Source organism: Neoarius graeffei, chromosome 11, assembly GCF_027579695.1.
Source record: "Neoarius graeffei isolate fNeoGra1 chromosome 11, fNeoGra1.pri, whole genome shotgun sequence".
NCBI classification, from domain to species: Eukaryota; Metazoa; Chordata; class Actinopteri; order Siluriformes; family Ariidae; genus Neoarius; species Neoarius graeffei.
Genome location: NC_083579.1, coordinates 35,254,647 through 35,276,793, shown reverse-complemented (window position 1 = coordinate 35,276,793; position 22,147 = coordinate 35,254,647). Strand labels below are relative to the sequence as shown.

The 22,147-nt window shown below is 42.1% G+C and overlaps 1 protein-coding gene across 1 annotated transcript; it reads right to left on the bottom strand.

Moving 5' to 3' along the window:
- Positions 1-786: 786 nt before the first annotated feature.
- On the bottom strand, positions 787-22,047 carry jkamp (jnk1/mapk8 associated membrane protein). Its single transcript, XM_060933781.1, has 7 exons — positions 21,913-22,047; positions 21,289-21,368; positions 13,470-13,624; positions 8,647-8,853; positions 8,077-8,258; positions 5,654-5,730; positions 787-2,200 (listed from the first exon to the last, which is right to left on the bottom strand). The coding sequence occupies exons 1-7, from the start codon at positions 21,914-21,916 to the stop codon at positions 1,982-1,984; spliced, it is 924 nt and encodes a 307-aa protein (XP_060789764.1). The 5' UTR covers positions 21,917-22,047; the 3' UTR covers positions 787-1,981.
- Between the last annotated feature and the right edge of the window lie 100 nt (positions 22,048-22,147).

The window sequence follows — 22,147 nt, the reverse complement described above, 5'->3', positions numbered from 1 at the left end:
CCACTGTTAACCCTGTATGTATAATTTTGACCGTGTTGATTTCAGAAAGCTCGAAATAAATTTAAACTTTTGCACCATATTATGAAAGATATCTTGTACAATTACTCTGCCACAGAAAAAGAACAGTTCAAAGAAATCACTGAAATCCCAATATTGTCATAACATTCAAGTGCATGTAAACTTCTGACCGCTGTTGTATTCAGACATTTGTTGCATGCATAAAAGTTGTAACTGGGTGTGTGGATGTGTATGAATTATAAAAATTAAAAAATGAAATAATTATCCCTCATACTGTAGGAATCTGCAGAAAAAGACCAGAAGGTCTTGGAGGCAATGCAGATGTTTATGATACAAGTCCAGGAGAGGACACAGCACATCGGAGACATCAACAGCAGGCTGGAGGCGGAGCTAAAGGCCATGAGCACACTGCTAGAAATTACGAAATCTCAATAGATACTAACGTAAAGGAGATCAAACAGATTTTAAAAGAATATTAAGGTCTTTATTACACTTGCAGCTCACATCACTAAAAAGTTGCCTGGAACTTGTTTATCCCTCTGTAACATGGCAAGCTACATTTTTGTCATTAACCTCAGGAGAGAAAATGTAAGCAGTTTATTTCATGGGATGTTCCACAGAATAACAATGAATGTAACTATAAATGGATAAAACATGTAATTGTCAACAAACTGCTGTGGTGTAAAAGGAATAAGACACTTTGACAATCATGATATTTATTTATGAAACATGATAAAAGCTGAAACAGTCATATCGTGTAAATCACTAATAGTGTCATATTTTATCCATTTATATTGCACCATTAACTGGATTTTTTTTTTTAATATTTATCAAAAAGTAAAACTCTGAATTTACATGCAAGATTAAGAGACATTTATTTCTCAACAGAATCCAAAAAGCCAGTCCTATTTTTTTTTTTATATATGTATATGCACATATGCATGCTAGAGTATATATGCTTTAAAATAAAAAGTCTATATAGATATATAAAAAGTCTATATATCCATTATTTACCCAGCAAACACATTTATAATTCTCAAACCACACATGATAGTTTGGCACACAGTAGTTTACAAAAAGAGACAAAATTACAGAATAAATAACGAGTACATTTCACAGACCAGCTGCAATACAGACAACAGACAGAAATGGAAAAACACAAACACACACCTGTCCAAAGTTACAAAGTAAGAAAATGTACCATTCAGTTATAATTTACAGCTTTCCTGCAAAGTATTGAGGCGGTTCAGTGTCTCTAAACGTGGGGATGGGGGCACAAACCAGATTCCAGAGACATTTATAAAGGAAAATCAATCTGTGCTTTTAAAAAAAAAAAGACCAAGATGGTTATGGCTCTTGACTGATTGTATTACTGTATTTATCATCTCCAGCATCAGTGAGCTGCTTTAAAGTCTACATTTTTCTGGTAAAACATGCAAATGAACAAACTGCATGCCAATTTAAAGCATAACCACTATTCCTTTTAAACCATTTATGTCCTGAATGAATTATTTCAATTATTCTTCAATGAACAGTGAAACAAACATGCACAGGACATGCATTTCCTCGGTTTAAAGAAAAAGTGAAAAATTAAATGTACAAAAAAAAAAAAAATTATATATACACACACACTTTAACCTTGGATTTACTCAACTACGTAGCTAATGGAGGTAGTCACGGACGTCTGTTTCACCAAAAAACAAAATAAATAAATGTAAAATCATCCAAATCTCATTAAGCTGTGAAATGTCACTTCTAAATAAATGCTTCATTAAAATAGCAGCAAAAGTCCAGATTTATAAACTGTTCATATGAATTCAACATGGAACTTTTTAAATCAGCTCCTGCAAGGCAGGTAGACAAAAGATTTTAGGTGAGACAGACTTCCTTTTCAACATTCACCCCGTAGCTCATTTAGGTAATAATACACTGATGGACACGCAGAGACACACAGACGGACGCCTCAGTGTCCATTTCCTCCTTCTGATAAAATGCGGTTTGGTTCGGTGAATCGGGCTGTGAGTAAATAAAAGAGTGCAGGTCCAGGCACGAGGGCCAACAGCGGCAAATCCTGCCCGAGTTTATCCAGTCGGGATATGGATATGATGCCGTAAGCATGGAGAAGCCAGTGGCTGAACAGAACCACCAGACGCTTCTTTTTGGCCACGAGGTTCTTAAAGGACTGCACACAGACACAGAGAGAGAAAGACAGTCATGTAATTAGTGTTGTCATTAACGTCATAAATGGAGTTCACATTCAATGAAAAGTGCTGAAGAAAACCTGAAAAGGCAAACCTAAATATCTCAGAACCTTTTAGACCAGAACAGGGGTATGTAGACTTTTCAGAAAATTTGGAAAAAACATATGGACAAAAATAAATAAATAAAACAACCCACACCACACATAAAAGAAGGAAAAAGTGTATTTTGTAAAAATGCAACATATATAGCCAATTCTTCAACAGAGGCCAAAATTATGAAATTATTCAGATTGCCTTAACTTGTCAGCTGAGTGATTTTGCTAAAGTATGCAATTGAAGGCAAAATGCACTGAAAACCATATTTAAAAATAACCCCCCCAATTATAGCAGTGTCACTTCAGAGAAATTTTGGTTTGAATTTTAAGAAATGAAAATTCAGGTTTTTTTCTGATGTAATTCCGTTACTGACTTTTCTTTCCTCATAAAAGACTTTGCATTCAGAGTTAAACAACCAATTTTTCTATGCTTTGTGAGGGTCAAAAGATGCCTGTAGTATGTACAGGTTAAGGTGGTATTCCTGCTTGGCATTTTGCCTGTCGCACCTCCTCCAGTGCACTTTGGGTCAGATGCAGGGTCGTCAGCTGGTGCCACCCTTCTCTGATGTTTCGCCCCCTAACCAGTACATCTCCGGGGGGGGGGCAAGTGGCATCTTGGGACATCTCCCTACCACTCCCTGCATCTGACCCTGCTGGGGTGTCTGACCCCATCTACTGTCCTTCCTCCTTAACCACAACCAGTAGCTTGCTTTTTCCGCCTCTTCTGCTAGCTCCTTGATTGCTCGCTGCAATCTTGCCCCTGTTGTTCCTAGAGCGCAGAGAAGCTGGATCGCCGACCTGGCAACGAAACCCCTGCACCCGACCTCCACTGGGTGGATGGATGCTGCCCACCCTGCCTCTTTGCACTCTGCTGCCAGCTCGGTGTACTTGAGCCGCTTGATCTCGTGTGCAGATGGTATTCCCTCTTCCCATGGCACGGTTAACTCGATGATGAGGACACGCTTGGCAGCCGTTGACCACATCACGATGTCTGGTCTTAGGCATAATCTCACTCGGGAAGGTGAGCTGCCTGTCCAGGTCGACACGCATCTCCCACGCCTTCCCAGGGGTTAGCAATGATCTTGCCTGACTGCCTTGTGGCTTTTGCTGGATCTCCCCTGGTCGTACGAAGGAGATGCTAGTCGTTTGGCTGCTTGCTGAGGAGTTAGCAGCTGTTCTTCTCATCTCCAGGTACTCAGCCAACTTTCTAAGCACTTGATTGTGCCGCCATCTAAGACGTCCTTGTGACAGTGCCACTCTGCATGATGCCAGGATGTGTTGAAGGCCTGCTTTGTCACTTTCACACAGAGGGCATCTGTCCTCGCTTCCGAACCATGTGGAGAGGTTCTGAGGGCACGGGAGGGTGTCGTACGCTGCCCTAACCATGAAGCTGAGCCGTGCCTGTGGGGCTTGCCAGATGTCCTGCCAGGTTACGACCCTGTGGATAATATCCTCCCACCGGGTCCATGCCCCTTGCTTGCCCTGGGACACAGCTTTGCTGAAGTACTGCTCTTGCTCCACACGGGCCACTTCTTCCACGATCATGGCCTTTCTCTGCTGTCTTGAGGCTTTTGACCAGAATCTTACTGGTTCCCCGAAGCCGACTCCAGCCCAGCCTTCCTGCACTCTCCCGGTGATCTCTCTGTGCTGCAGCCTACTGACAGCCTGATTCACTTCTGATTGGGCCCTCCATTTGCGCCCCGTTCTAATGGCTACTGCCGCGGCTCTTACTGCAGGGTCCCTGGACTCCTTGATTTCAAACACCAGACGGGCCTTTTCCTGTTTGTACCCCAGACACACTGACTTCAGCGGAAGCTGAAGTGCATTTCTTCCAAAGAGTCCTGCATTGGAGAAGCAGCGCGGGAGACCCAACCGTTTCCTTATGAAGGTGTTTGCAATACTGTCTAGCCTGCTGACCGTGGTGTATGGAATTTCACAGACCTTAAGTGGCCACATCACATGCTGGAGTAATGTGAACTGGTAGCACCACAATTTAAACTTCCCAGGGAGTTGGCTGCTATCAATCCTGACCAGGCCACGCCCCAGCTGTTGTTGCACCAGCTTGCCCATCTGCCTGTCAGAGAGCTCAGCGGTGTATTCTCTTCCAAGGCTTCTAATAGGCTGTTCTGACAGCAGGGGTATCCTCTCCCCCCTTGCCCTGAACACCGTCCCATCAGACCTTACTCCTCTCCTAATTGACAGGCTCCGGGACTTAGCTGGCTTTATCCTCATTCTTGCCCATTGCGTAAGCTCATCCAGGCGTTTGAGGACCCTTGCTGTACACGGAGCGGTCTGTAAAATACTCGTCACATCGTCCATGTACCCTCTCAGGGCGGGAAGTCTTTCTCCAGACGGCAGCCTCACGCCTCCAACTACTTGTCTTGCTCCACGGAGAATAAGCTCAAAGGCAGCCACGAAGAGCATGGGTGAAATCGCACAGCCCATTACGATGCCCACCTCCAGCTGTTGCCACCTTGTTACAGAGCCTTCTCGGGTGAAGCACATGTGGAAGTTACCGAAGTATTTGGTTATGATGGTGCTAACAGATGTTGGGACGTGAAAGAACTCCATTGCGTAGTCAATCACCTTGTGTGGTACTGACCCATATGCATTGGCCAAGTCTAGCCACACCACATGAAGGTCAGTGCGCTCCCTCTTGGCCCGCTGGATCTGCTCCCAGATCACGGCTGAGTGCTCAGTACACCCTGGGAACCCTGGAATCCCCGCCTTCTGGCAACTCGTGTCGACATACTCGCTGCCCTTCAAGAAGCTGGTCATTCTCCTTGCGAGGATCGAGAAGAACAGCTTCCCCTCCACGTTCAGTAACGCAATGCTTCTGAACTGATTGATGGTGGTAGAATTCAACTCTTTAGGGATGAATACGCCAACTGCCTGCTGCCACTCGGCTGGGACTGACCCCTTTTTCCAAGCCACCCTCATGAGCCTCCACAAGATTTCAGCCACTTGTGTGCAGTTCTTGTAGAACTTATAGGAGAGCCCATACAGTGTGAAATTTTTATTTAATACCATCATCTTCAGTACTGCAACTAAAACAAGTTACCACGTTTTGCTGTGAATGCAATTCTGTTACTGAAGAACTACCCATATACACGCGTGCAGATAAGATTTGTAAGGGAGGAGAAAAAAAATATCTTGGCTCGACTAACAAAAGTAAAATCAGCTGAAGAAAAAATATTAAATGAAATATTGGGTAAATAAATAAATCACTTACAAGTTAAAGCTCACACAGCGTTATAGACTCTTTCAAATCTGATTTAAATCATAAATCTTTGAGGTAATAACATCCACTGTAGTGTGTGTGAGAGAGAGGGGATTTACCTGGATCTCTGAAGCGGACATGTACACAGCCAGCGTGACCAGCGACAGGACCAGAATGATGTAGGGAAACGCGTAATCTGTTCTCACACACACAATCATACTCAGCTCAAACAAACATTTTATTTACCAATTTCAACGTTCCTATAACCTTTCCAACACGCTCATCAAGGTTTACTGATGAATCAGAAAAAGATGTTCGGAGTCAATGGGGACAGAGTGCAAGTTAAATCCAGTCAGCTAAACTCCAAAATTAAATTAGATCATCATCATCGGTGCTCCAATTTTAACTAAAGCATCTCTCGACATTTAAAACACATGCGCACGGGAAACGACTTGCATAATTAAATGAATATAAATTAAACATGGCAATTTAAATGAACTGTAATGACCCTCAACTCAATGTGTCCAACAAGATGCAGAGGTCTTAAATTGACTTTTTAAACGCTATAGTGCCTTCCACAATTATTGGCACCCCTTGGAAAGATTCGTGAAGGGGGGGGGGTTGATTCACCTTTTGGAGAAGCCGCATGGCTCGAAATTCGCGGTGGTCAAGCGAAGATTCAGACACCGTCAACTAAAGCCGCCACATATTAAGCATGTGCCGTGTCTGTGTTAATCGATGTGTTTATCGACAGGACAGAAAATACCGAAGAATTCCGAATCATATCGTGTACGAGTCAGGCTGTCAGTTTCTTCACTACTGCGCATGCATATAACGCATTTCGTTGAATATCGTGGTAATCACGTTATCAAATTCAATAGACGTGTCCACATTATCACCCATTTAAACACGTGTTTTTGTTGTTGTTTACATCTACCAAAGCTACGTTGCGATGTGGAATTTTCTGAAAGGTGTACAGAAACCGCCAGAGATGGGGACAAAGCGACCTCGGTGTGAAGAGGAGAAAAAGGCCGCCGATGAAGCGTACGAGAAGGAGAAACGACAAAGGACTTATAAGCAAACGTGAGAGCAGGGTAGGCCTCGGCTGCGATACGATTTTTATGGAATAATTAATTTTTTTCAAGTTGATTCCTAGTCAATATGAAGCTCCTAATGCTTTCTCTCTCATAAATGGTTAAATACAGAAAGCATGTTGGACATATTTTGGGTGCTATAGTCATGATAGTAAGTATATTTGTTTTCAATACTCATACACCAAGTTGCCAAGATTTCCAATATATTATTATTTGTTGATATTATATTATGGTGCTGTGTGTTGCTCTCATTTATGTATTTAACAACAGTATCAAAATACTCGGGTCTTGAAATAAATGCACATTAGTCATGAACAATGGTAACTACTCTCTTTTGTGTTATTTTTGACAGAAGTAAAATTCATACATGAACAAAATTTTGGCTAGTTGATTTTCTGTTTGGCGAGTTACTTTGGAAGGTAACTAGTCCGGCTGGCTGGTGAAAAAATATATGAATTTCTAGGCCTGAGCCGCTTCATCTCCCACTGAAAAAAAATGAGAGAAATCCAACTTTTAACTGAAATTAATTTATTCAGAGAAAAACAAATCCCTCATCAAGAAATAATTTTAAACAAAAACATATGTGCCAGGGCGGCACGGTGGTGTAGTGGTTAGCGCTGGCCTCACAGCAAGAAGGTCCTGGGTTCGAGCCCCGTGGCCGGCGAGGGCCTTTCTGTGTGGAGTTTGCATGTTCTCCCCGTGTCCGCGTGGGTTTCCTCCGGGTGCTCCGGTTTCCCCCACAGTCCAAAAGACATGCAGGTTAGGTTAACTGGTGACTCTAAATTGAGCGTAGGTGTGAATGTGAGTGTGAATGGTTGTCTGTGTCTATGTGTCAGCCCTGTGATGACCTGGCGACTTGTCCAGGGTGTACCCCGCCTTTCGCCCGTAGTCAGCTGGGATAGGCTCCAGCTTGCCTGCGACCCTGCAGAACAGGATAAAGCGGCTAGAGAAGAGACATATGCCACTATTATTAGCACCCCAGCATTTAATACTTTGTACAACCTCCCTCTGCCATGAAAACAGCACCGAGTCTCTCCTATAACATTTCATAAAGCTGGAGATACAAAGCAGGGCATCTGAGACCATTCCTCTTTACACAATCTCTCCACATCATCCAGGATCCGAGGCCCCCTCTTGTACTCTCTCCTCTTCGGCTCACCCCATAGGTTCTCAAAACCTGTCTAAATGTCTAGATTGTAAGAATACAGCTTATGCACCATTTTGTTTGCCATTTTAAAACGCACACTGCATCTTGGTAAAAGCAATGCCTTCTGGGTAATGTCTGCCCCTCAAGTCTACAGTGGCGTTAGAGGAGTATCGAGGTGACAATCATTTAAAGAAGCTCAGGCTGATTCAGTCATGAAACCATGCTTGAAAGCAAAGTGTAGAGGAGGAGTGGACGAGTGGGTGTGGAGAAATGGAACACAGCTGTGGTGTTAAATACTCACAGAGGAGTCCTCCTCCGACCGCCTGCAACACGGTGAGGATGGGGAAGAAGTACAGCGCAGCATAGATGCTTTTGAAGCGGTCAGTCTTTCCCAAACCGCACGCAATCTTCTTCACCAGCAGCGGCCGCAGCAGCATCATGAACACCAGGCAGAAGGCGTAGTAGATCAGCACAATAGTGTAGCTGCAACACACACAAAATTTAATTTATATACTATATAATTTATATACCACCATGAAGTTATTCATTTTCCTGTAACAGCACATCCCCATGTGTTTTACTCCACTTATACAGTACCACAGCAATTTGCTAATGCTTACCATATATATATTTTTTTTTATTAACATGCAAGTCGTACCTTTTGTTGTCACATTTAACACTGTGGAATGTTTGTGAAATGAGTTTCTGTTCTCACTTGTGTTACAGCAGCTATAAACAGTTGTTCTCTTGCCAGACTCTTTTTGCTCTCTCTCAAAGTTCATACCCCCCCCCCAATAAATAAATAAATACCCTCCTGACCAATCACAGTCCAAAATTCAACAGCCACCCCCCCATGCACACAGTCACTCACAGGGGGAAGACGGCCTCCTGGGTGCAGTGCAGCGTGGTGATGTAGTCTGGACTCGGGTTGTACAGCATGGTGTACCAGTCGGAAAGCATCTGGACCCTACAGGAGCGGATGGTCAGCTCGCCCACTGGGTCGTTCAGCAGCAGGGTAATCACCGCTGCCACACCGCACTCACACAGGGCAGTCACATGCTGCAGAACGGCACTGGAACTGCACACAACAGCGACAAACATCATCACACACTGACACCAAGGTCAGCTTCAATTAGAAAAACAGAACACACAGTCCATCGAAAACTGCACTTAATTCTGTTTAATTTCATCATCGTTTTTTCTGTCTCCGTTTTCTCCCTGCATAAACCTGACAAACCATTTCACTCTATAAATATCAGCAGTGACAGTCATCAGTATGGCAAAAATATTGTACATTGTGCTGGTTACACCTGTTCCAGTGAAGTTGATAAACTACAAAGCAAGACAATTATTAATAAAATGAACTCATAACACATTACAACCCCGATTCCAAAAAAGTTGGGACAAAAGTACAAATTGTAAATAAAAACGGAATGCAATAATTTACAAATCTCAAAAACTGATATTGTATTCACAATAGAACATAGACAACATATCAAATGTCGAAAGTGAGACATTTTGAAATTTCATGCCAAATATTGGCTCATTTGAAATTTCATGACAGCAACACATCTAAAAAAAGTTGGGACAGGGGCAATAAGAGGCTGGAAAAGTTAAAGGTACAAAAAAGGAACAGCTGGAGGACCAAATTGCAACTCATTAGGTCAATTGGCAATAGGTCATTAACATGACTGGGTATAAAAAGAGCATCTTGGAGTGGCAGCAGCTCTCAGAAGTAAAGATGGGAAGAGGATCACCAATCCCCCTAATTCTGCGCCGACAAATAGTGGAGCAATATCAGAAAGGAGTTCGACAGTGTAAAATTGCAAAGAGTTTGAACATATCATCTACAGTGCATAATATCATCAAAAGATTCAGAGAATCTGGAAGAATCTCTGTGCGTAAGGGTCAAGGCCGGAAAACCATACTGGGTGCCCGTGATCTTCGGGTCCTTAGACAGCACTGCATCACATACAGGCATGCTTCTGTATTGGAAATCACAAAATGGCCTCAGGAATATTTCCAGAGAACATTATCTGTGAACACAATTCACTGTGCCATCCGCCGTTGCCAGCTAAAACTCTATAGTTCAAAGAAGAAGCCGTATCTAAACATGATCCAGAAGCGCAGACGTCTTCTCTGGGCCAAGGCTCATTTAAAATGGACTGTGGCAAAGTGGAAAACTGTTCTGTGGTCAGACGAATAAAAATTTGAAGTTCTTTATGGAAATCAGGGACGCCTTGTCATTCGGACTAAAGAGGAGAAGGACGACCCAAGTTGTTATCAGCGCTCAGTTCAGAAGCCTGCATCTCTGATGGTATGGGGTTGCATTAGTGCGTGTGGCATGGGCAGCTTACACATCTGGAAAGACACCATCAATGCTGAAAGGTATATCCAGGTTCTAGAGCAACATATGCTCCCATCCAGACGACGTCTCTTTCAGGGAAGACCTTGCATTTTCCAACATGACAATGCCAAACCACATACTGCATTAATTACAGCATCATGGCTGCGTAGAAGAAGGGTCCGGGTACTGAACTGGCCAGCCTGCAGTCCAGATCTTTCACCCATAGAAAACATTTGGCGCATCATAAAACGGAAGATACGACAAAAAAAGACCTAAGACAGTTGAGCAACTAGAATCCTACGTTAGGCAAGAATGGGTTAACATTCCTATCCCTAAACTTGAGCAACTTGTCTCCTCAGTCCCCAGACGTTTACAGACTGTTGTAAAGAGAAAAGGGGATGTCTCACAGTGGTAAACATGGCCTTGTCCCAACTTTGAGATGTGTTGTTGTCATGAAATTTAAAAATCACCTAATTTTTCTCTTTAAATGATACATTTTCTCAGTTTAAACATTTGATATGTCATCTTTATTCTATTCTGAATAAAATATGGAATTTTGAAACTTCCACATCATTGCATTCCGTTTTTATTTACAATTTGTACTTTGTCCCAACTTTTTTGGAATCGGGGTTGTAGAATAAACACTACAAATGCAGCATAAATAATAATAATAATAATAATAATAATAATAATATTAATAATAACGCTATAAAACAGCATACATTTTTTTTTTTATTTCCCTGAGGGAACCAACCCAAAGGGATCAATAAAGTTCTCTCTCATCGCTTTTTATTTATTAGAATATTCTGCCATTTAGATATTAATTTATTTCCTCCACGCATTTCATTCCCTTTAAAAAAAAAAATCCTCAACATTATATTAATGCATCTCATGCACACACAACAAAAAAGCAAAAAAAAAAAAAAAAAAAACCCACACAAAAAACTGGGCCCCTGGTCTAAGGTGGGGTTTGTTTGTTTGGTTTTTTTTTAATTGTACATTATGGAATTGATTATATTTTTTTTTTCCTCCAATGATTGCTAACATTACTACCTATTTATTAACTGAACATGGTCTTTACGTGAAAATTTTCCCATAAAGACTGAGCAAGCGAGGTTATTAAGTTTATTATATGGCTTTTTTTTTATTGCCAAGATTAAAATAGATGGTCATTATAATGAGGCGTGATGCTGCTTTAAGTCACATCACATTTGTAACGTAGTTGAGTCATGTATGCAGAAAAAACGGCTAACGGTTTCAAAACTGAATTTCTGTTAGCGGTTTCTGAATGCTCATATGCCGCTTTTCCACTACAAACGCGGCTGAGCCGTGCCGTGCCGAGTCGAGCTGAGTCGGGCTGAGCGGGGCTGTTGGAGTTGCATTTCGACTACAACCGCGCTGAACCGTGCTGGCTGGAAGTGGGTGGACACATTGGGTGGAGTTAGCGAAAGTGGGTGGACGTCACGTGATGTCGTTAAGCAGCGCAAACAGTGACATCAGTGACAGTGGCGGAACAAGTCAGAGCCGGGCCGGGGGCGGGGCAAATGACCGGGCCCTTTATTAAAGCTTATCATAACATCATTTTAGGCTACAAAATGTCCGCAACTGCGGTGTTTACCAATTTCAACACTACCGGGTGCAACTATGTTATTTAGTACATCAAGTCCTTCAAACGAACATGTAACTCAGAAACAAAAAACATTAGGATACTGTACATGGCTCATAATAAAACATCAATAGCCTATACTGCGCACATTATTTGAAGGGCATACGAATGAGCGCTCAGAGGTTGCAGCAGTGACAGGAAGAGTCAGAAATAAAAGGAGGGCGGTGCAAACCTCACTGAATGCACTGTGTTTACCAATTTCAACACTCCGGGGTGCAACTATGTTATTTTGTACATTAAGTCCTTCAAACGAACATGTAACTCAGAAACAAAAAAACATTAGGCGACATACTGTACATGGCTCATAATAAAACATCAATAGCCTACTGCGCGCATTATTTGAAGGGCATACGACGAGCCTTGCGCTCCGCGAACTCGTCCACGATGCTCTGTATGTCACTGATTCAGTGAGCTTTTAAGCGGTAGTCTCACGACCTGAATAGTAAACAATAAACATGGAGGACATGGAGTCGTTAGTGTTGCTGGTCTCGGTGCTGTGGCTTGTTGTCACCGACAACGCGGACAGATACTGGCAAGAGCGTATAGATGAGGCGAGGCGCATAAGGCTTCAGAAATTCTCGTAATTCGTAATTATTCACCTTCTGGGTTTGCGGTGTTTACAGATCCCAGCGCGCTCGCGGGGCGTGTGTGGGCATGTGAGGACACTCCTCCTCACCAATCAGTGCACAGGGGAGTGTCTGCTCACGCCCCCAACCTCAGTCGGCACGGTTTGGCTCGCTTCAGCCCCACTCCAAAACGGTGCGAGTTTTAGGGGCTAAGCAGGGCTGAAACGAGCTGAGTCGTGCTGGTTTTTGGTAGTCGAAACGCGAGCCGTGTCGGGCTGAAGTGAGCTGAAGCGAGCTGAAGTGAGCTGAAAAAGGGTAGTGGAAAAGGGCCATTAGTTGCCCATTTCTTGAATAACTCTGTGACTTGTTTGTCTTTCGGCTGTTTTTGATTTTACCGAAAGTAGCTTAGGCCACACCAATTTAATTAGTTGGTTCTCGGATTTTTTCAGGAAAAATATGAAGCGAGCGGGCGAAATAAAAATAAAAAAAAAAATGCTCTGATGGTAAAATTAGCGGTGGAAATAGACGAAACAATACAGGCAAACCAGTAAACAGAGAGGCTAAATAAACGATTGAATTACAGTCAATTGAACATCTACAATGCACAGAAAAAGAGATTTGACCAGGAGTAGGCTACTTCACAAGTCTTTAACAAAAGTGAAAGGGGCGATTTGACTGGTTTTCAACATCACGTGATCTCACGTCACGTGACCTTTTCTGCTGGCGGGAGTTTGATTTCGATTTTTTTTATTGCATTTTCTTCAAGCGGCGATTCCGAGAACCAACTAATCGAATTGGTGTGGCCTTATGCCATATAATAATGAAATATATTAAATAATTCACTACCACAAAAAAAATTAAAACTTTGGGGAAAAATTAAATATCACATTTGAATAATCATCATGAAAATGATCTATTTTGCTGTGATTATAATAGGTATAATCTATCTACAGGTTTAAAATGCAAATGTATAGAAATTAAAAAAAAAAATCTACATTTATAGTATTATTAGCATCTCTTCAGTTTTACAGCATTGTGACGCCTGTGTAAACACAATTATATGGTACAAGTGTAAGAAAGGCCGCCACCGCTGCTGCTGCTACTGGTGGTTTTACCTTTTCTTGCCAGAGTACCACTCGATGAAGAACCAGTGCAGGACCAATGGCAGCATGGCCATGAAGCCCATGTACAGCCAGTCGTAGAGCTCCGGAGAACCCGTACACTTCTGACAGATCTTGTCTAGGTTTGCTCTCTCACCTCGGGGACATACCTGCTCATGCAGGAGGAACACACCACAAAGCACAGATATGAGTTTATAACATAATAAATGTACATCACTGAACAGTTGTTTAGTTTACTGACTTTAAGGCCCTCAGATGTCGTCTTGAGAGCCACAATGTGGTTTGATCCTAGAGGACAAGATGCAGTGCGTTTTTGGAGTTACGGTGTACGTGTCTGAGACGAGGTCAAGTGTCACCAGGTGACAGAGACCGTATTTTAAATTCTTGATAGAGGTGGTATATGAAGACAGCAGATCAGGGGTTCTCAACCTTTTCCACTTTAAAGCAGATACACAGAGCCATGGCCTCACTTTGTTTATAAAATGCCTTGAGACCTCAAGAATGGCACAGGAATAGTTTTAAGCGTTAATAATAAATCTAATATAGTAATTTTTACGATTAAAGTGATTTATATAGGTAGCAGTCTGAGTGAATGACCTTGACGTCCGTAACATCACAGCAGGAAGTCTATCGGTCTCATCGCCATTTCTGCTATACTAAAACACAGAGCTGACTGCAACTCCAATCCTCCATTTTGAGCTAATTTATTGCCATGCCACGTAGATGTGTGTTTGGCCGGTGCAGCAACACGACAGAAGCTGGATTTACGTTGCATTCATGGCCCAAGAATGTTCAAACTGCAAAAATTTGAACATTGGACGCATTTTGTAAGAAATTCACGGGCACATTGGGCGCCTATGAAGTGGTCTCTCCTCTGCTCTGCACATTTTACTGAAGACTCGTACGAAACCTCTGATCTGTTGAGGAGCATTGGCTAGAAGCCCGTATTGGAAGAGGGTGCAGTATCAACAATTAAAGAAAACTACAAGAAAAGGAATTTATTTATTTTAAAAGGAAAGTGAGTTCAGTTGCACCAGTCCTCCCGGAGTGAGCCGAGGGTTGTTGGTAAAACCTGGGACGGAACATATTGCTTGGGCAGTGACCTCCCTGCAGTTGTTGCTAAAACCGGTGACATCCCGTTCCATCCCGGGTTTTAGTAATTACCTGAGCCCAGCAGTAATGGCAGACTACACAGTATGAAGAAAAGTGAATGAGTGGAGCAGCCGTCTTATTTCTAAACTGGATATCGGTGCCATCTCTCCCTTACATGGAAGAAGTGAATGAACGGAGAACTGAACAAACAACTGAAAGTCAGATCGTTTCAAAAACAATCGGCCTTCAAGAAGCGAGAACACAGACGGGTATAAGTTCTGACTCATTTGAATATTAAAAAAAAAAAAAAAAAAACATGTTGTTCACCTGCATTTAGATTAATACATGTAACTTGTATTGTGTGTTTAAGTTACCGGTATAAGATTATTTAATTTGCTTCAGAATGTGATTGTCTCAGTTCGTCTGATTATTTAATTAGCCTTTTACGTTTTATCAGTGAAAATGCATGCATGTACATGTATGCTGCATAAGTTATAACACCTATCCTGTTTTAATGGGAGTCAACCCACAATCAATGAAGTCAAATCAGTCTTAGTTGAGCAAGTCGGTAATGGGAGTTCTTATCTTCACCATAAATTTCTATTTATAGGACTTTGGTCTATAGCTGCAAAAGGCTTCGGCCTTAAAATCAGTTCCCGTTGTGACGTCACACACTCAGGGCTGGCTGGCTCAGCAGGGCAGCTCGAATGCCAACTTTGCGGTCGATTTTAACTCTCAAAAATATATTTTTTAATTCCCATTTATGCAGCATACAAGAGTCAAGGATGGAGATACTATCCACTCAGAAATTTATTTAAAAATAAAGGCTCTGCATATCTCCTTTAAGGCCCACCTATTCATACTTGTAACGAGTCGGGGCCCATTAAAAAAAGATCCCCAATTATTTTGGCTTATCTATTCTATTAGAATCTAATAATCTAATGTAAAGTGGATTAATGAGAATGCAACATCACTCCCTGTTACAGATGGGAGCCCAGGATTAAATAAATGTGATAAAAACAAACTGTTTTAATTGTAGCTATTGTATTTAAAACTGTATGGATGTGCCAGAAGCCAACATAAAACCATGCATGCAGGGCATTCTCAGTCAAAAGGGATTAATGATCCAAAAGTGGAGTCTGGCCATTAACACAAGAACTTATTGCCATGTTTGTGTTCAGCAAACAAGCAAGTTATTAAAACCAAGAAGTGCACTCAAAAGAAGTGGATACAGAAACCACTCAACAGGATTAGATCATTACACACTAACAAAGAGTTTTTCCTTTGAAGGAAAAATTTACTTGTTAAATTTGACATTAGTAGAATAAATTTTGATCCTATTGTTGTCATAACTAAATACAAAGACAATAGTTATGCATACTATTAATTAACTTAATGTGAAGATAATTAACAGAAGTTTTTTTTTTAAGATTGTGTTTATTTTTTAGTCTTTTGTATTCGTAATTATTTTTATCTGTACATGCATGACCCCACCAGGTCTGCTGATCAACTTATCGTTTTTAAATAAAGTGATTCATTCATTCATTCTGAGTTGAAAAATTATCCATCCGTCGAGTTCCCCAACATCTCAAACTACCTGGAGCTGCAGACATCGTTTAATACGGACACAGAGATGAAAACCTGGAAGAGCATGGAGGAGTACAACTTTTTTATATGTGGCTGGGTTAAAGATCTGGGGATCAGGACACTACAAGATAAATCCTGTATCGTTTATTTCCCAGGTAAGGAGGAATTTTTGGGCTTTGTACGCGTCTTTGTGATAGTTGCTAGGATGCTAGAAGTTTTAGTATAGGGTGTAAACAAACCACAGCTGTTTGATTCTCAATCCTCCCTGCTCTTCTCTTCCAGCAGGCATAACAGATCCATAGAATTTACTCACAAATGTATTTATTTATTCTGCCCACTGTGCATGCACGCTGTGTGTGTGAGAGAGAACACGGGGGGTTAAATGCAAAGGAGAAACGTGACAATAGCCCTGTTCACACGGCACATATTTGCATCGATGCTGCACCGATGTATTTTGTTGCGATATATCTTACACCGGTGTAAATTTTGTGGAGCGTTCACACGTCACAACCCTGCTTACTAGAGAGAAGCGTGTTAGCACCGGTGCAGCCCCACTTGCGGTCACACGGCAGTTTCTGCGACCGTGTTATAGTAGCAAAAACTTTATTACTATCATTTCCTTTGATAGTAATAAAGTTTTGATATCATTTCCTTTTATTATTATCATCATTTCCTATCATTATTACTATCATTTCCGATAGTAATAATGCGGAAATGAAATATGCGCATGCGTGAAAATGTACTTCCTTTTCCCGGTTGTCATGGCATCATCAAGCGCCGGGAAAACAACGTGGATGAAGACACCAGTGTTGCCAGATATTGCTGACTTTTTCCATCCCAAAATATGTTCAAATCCACCAAAATGCACTTAAAACTGACAATCTGGCAACACTGGAAGACACGCAGTTCTGTTGTTGTTGATATTCGCCATTTTGGAAGCGCAAAATACCAGGATGCAAATTATGCAATGCCCGTATGTAATCAACTCTCCTCACGCGTAGCGAGTCTACCCCTGTAGCGTTCAGACGGCCCATTTTATATCGGTGCTGCCCCGCAAACTAGCATTTACTCCGGAGTAAATTTCTTAAACCACCTCCCGAGCAGGGTTAGATTTGCACCGGTTTAAGCAGCTTTCAGGGGCTACACCGCTATAACTTTGTACCGTGTGAACGCTCTACCGGGGCAGCCCCGGTGCTACACCGGAGTAAAAGTTGCCGTGTGAACACCCCTAATAATAAAGACTTGTTCTTCTTAATTTACTCACAAATGTATTTATTCCACTTGTAAGGTGTACGTCAAACCAGCTACCAGATTTGGGACACTACAACATCCTGAACTAATTAGGGTAGTATCTCACTGGGCTACAACAGCCTGTGACTAGTTGGAGACACAACAATTGTGATAAAATATGCGAATTAGCGACAATTTTCACTTGGAATCACACTGAATTGATATTCGCATATTTTATCGCAATTGTTGTGTCTCCAACTAGTTGCAGGCTGTCGCAGCCCACTGAGATACACTCGCACTTCCTGTCTCACAGAAACTGACTTGAGAAGGGTTCGTGACAACTTTGCGACACCAGCAACGCATTTGCGGCTATCTTAAGAGAAATTTTGTCGCACGAATTTTTTGAACATGTTCAAAATTTCAGCGACGAAGGAGCAACACTTTGCGACTCATGCAAGGAAATTGAGAAGCCCCGTGAATGTTTCAAGACACTTTTGAAACTCTCTCGCAAATGACGTTCGCAATTTGTCGAAAGCTGTCACAGCCCAGTGAGATACTGGCTTTAGCATTTGGCTTCAAACTTGGAAAAAAAAAATTTCACGGCCCACGAGATGGCGCTTCGAGGCCCACTAATGGGTCACGGCCCAGTGGTTGAGAAACACTGCAGTAGATAATATTCTCCATCAGTCTGAAGGAGGTAAAACACACCACCAAAAAAACCCCCAAAAAGTCATAAGATTCAAGTTGCACAAACTGCATCCTCTTCCACATCAATAAACTCCATTTATCATCAGTTGGAAAAGGGGTGTGTGTGTGTGTGAGGGCACATGACCAAAAACACACCAATAAAATCACATTTAGTGTGAAAAAGCTGCGACTGGAGAGTAAGACACGCCCCCGAGGGCAGGACAGATACATTCTATGGAGCATTTAATTGGATAAACACAAGACTAGTACAACATGAATCATCCATAAACACACATGCATACATAAATAAAAGGCCTAGAAGTGACACTCTCCATTTCAAACTCCTAAACTTAATAATAATAATTTATTATGAGGGCAGCGCGGTGGTGTAGTGGTTAGCGCTGTCACCTCACAGCAAGAAGGTCCGGGTTCGAGCCCCGTGGCCGGCGAGGGCCTTTCTGTGTGGAGTTTGCATGTTCTCCCCATGTCCGCGTGGGTTTCCTCCGGGTGCTCCGGTTTCCCCCACAGTCCAAAGACATGCAGGTTACAGTAGGGGTGTGCAAAAATATCGATACAGCGATATATCGCGATACTTTGTCTTCTGATTCAATATCGATACTCAAAATTTGAATATCGATATTTTTTCAAATAATAAATCATGTTTCAGACGGGTTGTAAATCCATTCTTTAAATTCGTTTTTTAAGACAAGGATTTTTTTAAAGATGTTACCTTGACAGTTTCGGCGATAAACTTCCGCCTTCTTCAAACAGTTTGTTCAGGACTGTTTGAAGAAGGCGGAAGTTTATCGCCAAAACTGTCAAGGTAACATCTTAAAAAATCCTTGTCTTAAAAAACGAATTTAAAGAATAGTTTCAATGGGTTGTAAATCCAGTACGACTTCCGCTCCGCGAGGTGTCGCTGTGCCGCTCCCTCACTGCAAGGCACTCTTCGTCTTCTCTTTTTCCCCCGGCGGTTGCAGTGAGGAAAAAAAACAAGCAAGTATGGCTGTTAACGTAAACCTAGAGACGCCGCCGAACTTTAAGGCAGATGTTTGGAGGCACTTTGGATTCCAAAGGAAAGGAGAAAAAAAAAAAAAAAAACAGTGAGCCGGTGTTCTGTAAAGTTATCCTACCTCTTGGATTTGTCCTACCAAGCCTACTGCGCATGCGCGAAATCCAGGAGGGTAGGAAAATTCAACAGTAGTTTTGTCCTACCGATCAGCTGGGCTGATAGAAAATCGGTGAGTATTTCACGCATTTGCTGATTTTTATGTTTTGTGCGTATTGGTCGAGTCTTTGGCCGAGTCAAATAATTTGTAATGCCTTGTTTTGAATAATAAACTGGTCTGTATGAGAACTTGCTAATTCATGTGTTCTGCGCATGCGCAGTAGGCTTCGCGCATGCGCAGTAGGAGACTAAGATGCACACTGCACTTTTCAATGTTTCAGACAGTGTGTTGTTCCTGCAAAATAAGCACAAGTTAAATGTTCTCAGGTATATGTTCTCAAGTTTACAAAGAACAAATTGATGTTAGTGTTAGCACTGAAATGTATGTGCAGTCTGCAGTGCAAGTTTTAAGTTTTCATAAAACAATTTGATTCTGCTTGTTAAGCAGCACTGATGTGTCCATGCTTACAGAAAAGTTGATAATACTAGCACAGAAATGGGAATTTTCTGTATGTTGTAGTGAAGCAACTCTTGGTTTTGCCAGCAGTGGAATAGAGACAAATATATGTCTGGCAAGAGTGTGTAGTTATGTATGTGAAATGTAATTTTAAAGTGGTCAATAAATTCAGATTTTCTTCAGTGACACAGATATCGTGATGTGGTTGAAATTTCTTGCAATATATCGATTATCGCAGAATCGCTGTACCATGATATTATCGTTATCGTGGGCAAAATATCGCCATAGTATCGTATCGTGAGGTATCTGGTGATACCCAGCCCTAGGTTACAGTAGGTTAACTGGCAACTCTAAGGCCCTGTCCACACGGCAACGGATTCAGTTGAATCTGATAAAATTGTTTATCGTTTCAGCCTGGCGTCCACACGGCACCAGCGTTTTGGGTGCCCCAAAACGAAATATTTTGAGAACGGGTTCCAGAGTGTAAAAATCTGGCAACGGAGCCGTTGCGAAGTCGTCTGGATGAGTAGAACGTATTTGTTTACGATGACGTCACAACCACATGTGCTTCACGCCGGGTAGAAGTGTAACGAACTTGATGCGAGTTGTCAACAAATCCTATAACTTGGTTCATGAAACACGCTTACAAAATATTTTCACTGTGAATATTTATTGTGTAATGGTGCAAAGTGAGAGAGAGAGAGAGAGAGAGAATAGCCCTTAGGGCAGAGTCAATCCCGCCAGCAAAAATAGGGAAAAAAAAGGAGCGATCTCACCTCTTCAGATGTTGGTTTAAGTCCGACAATACATTCCTCAAAAAGGGCGTAGAAGAACAAAGTAATCCATCAACGTGTAGCATTCAATTTATTCCGGACCATTAAAGAATTCTGGAGGATATCAGAATGTTGGCGTACCGGCTTCCATCTACCCCCGTTCATTCCTCTTTCCGCATGTCCATTCAAAACCGAGCACATGATTTAAAGGGACTATATCCATAGGATAGGGAGTGAGAAAGTGTGTGGGTGTGACAGTGACAAGGATAGGCAGTTATGCGCATGCGTCTACTTCTATTTTTCTGATGTCTCCGATGGGACCGTCTTACAGCGCACGTAGAGGTGTGGCATGTGTATTGCATCGTTTTCAGCAAGTGTTGCGTTGCCATATGAACCTGATATTTTACTGATCCGTTGCCCATGTGGACACGATATTAAAAAAAAAAAAAATCTCGTTGCCGTTGTCGTGTGGATGTAGCCTAAATTGACCGTGAGTGTGAATGGTTGTCTGTGTCTATGTGTCAGCCCTGTGATGACCTGGCGACTTGTCCAGGGTGTACCCCGCCTTTCGCCCGTAGTCAGCTGGGATAGGCTCCAGCTTGCCTGCGACCCTGTAGAACAGGATAAAGCCGCTAGAGATAATGAGATGAATTTATTATTACCCCTAGATATACTGTCATACAACAGTTACAGGTCACAGGAACAGAAAATGAAACTCAGTCATCTTACAGAGTCACCTGTGGAGCTCTGTACCTGTCAGGTGTGTCACGTTCAACAATAATAATAATAATAATAATAACAGATGAATGAATCACTTACCCCACATTCTCCTTCTATTGTCCCGTTAATGAGGGTTTTTCCACAGTAAAGGCCCGGGCAGGTGGAGCTCATCGCCACAGCTACAGTAAAACACAACCATTTCTAATCACTCACATTAATTAGGGAGGCTAATCAGCTAGCATGATGCCTAACTAGCTGACTAGTTAGCTAACCTGACGCACAACAGGATTTTAAGAAACACTTTATGTTAAAAGGAAAACCCTAAATCAACACTTCCTTCTGCCGAGTTGTAGCAATAAATGCTAACGGCATGTAGCTGAAATGATAAAGTGTGCAATAAGTTATTGGCGCGTTACTTAGCTATTTAAGCTAGCTAGCTTCTTATTTTCCACCCGTATTCGTCAGAAAAATCCCGCCCTTGCACTGGGATTGGCTACTGTCGTTACACTGCCAAACCGCCCAATCAAAGAACTGCTCATGCATCCTTTCTTTCGAACACCCAATCCCAGACTAGAACGGGGATTTTTCGAAATACGGGTATGGAAAAATATTAACTAAGTAACAAGCTAGCAATCCTAAACGCTTTTCCCGTGACTATATTTCAGACTGTTGCTAGTTTCGTGGTAATTCGAGAGAATGGTTGCCATTTTAATTTGTACATACCCATTACATTAATGTAGGTCCACACCGGCTGTTACAGAGGAGACTGCTGAAACGCTGGCTGAGGTAACCACATTTGCCAACAAGTAGCTTAGCAACGCCGCGAGCTCAAACTTGCAGGATTCAGTAGTACTCCGGTAGTCATGTGTCGCTCATGAAAGAGTCGGCTCTTTGAACCGGTCGGCTCTTTTGAGACTAGCATGCATGAGCCGTGGTCTCCGTTTTCAAGGAAAATGTA

What these genes read in the sequence shown, in the direction of transcription:
- jkamp (XM_060933781.1), bottom strand. An exon ending in CAGGAGGCCGTCTTCCCCCT is followed by an intron (nt 8,259 to 8,646) that starts GTGAGTGACTGT and finishes TGTGTGTTGCAG; the next exon opens with CTACACTATTGTGCTGATCT. An exon ending in GGTCGGAGGAGGACTCCTCT is followed by an intron (nt 5,731 to 8,076) that starts GTGAGTATTTAA and finishes GTGTGAGAACAG; the next exon opens with ATTACGCGTTTCCCTACATC.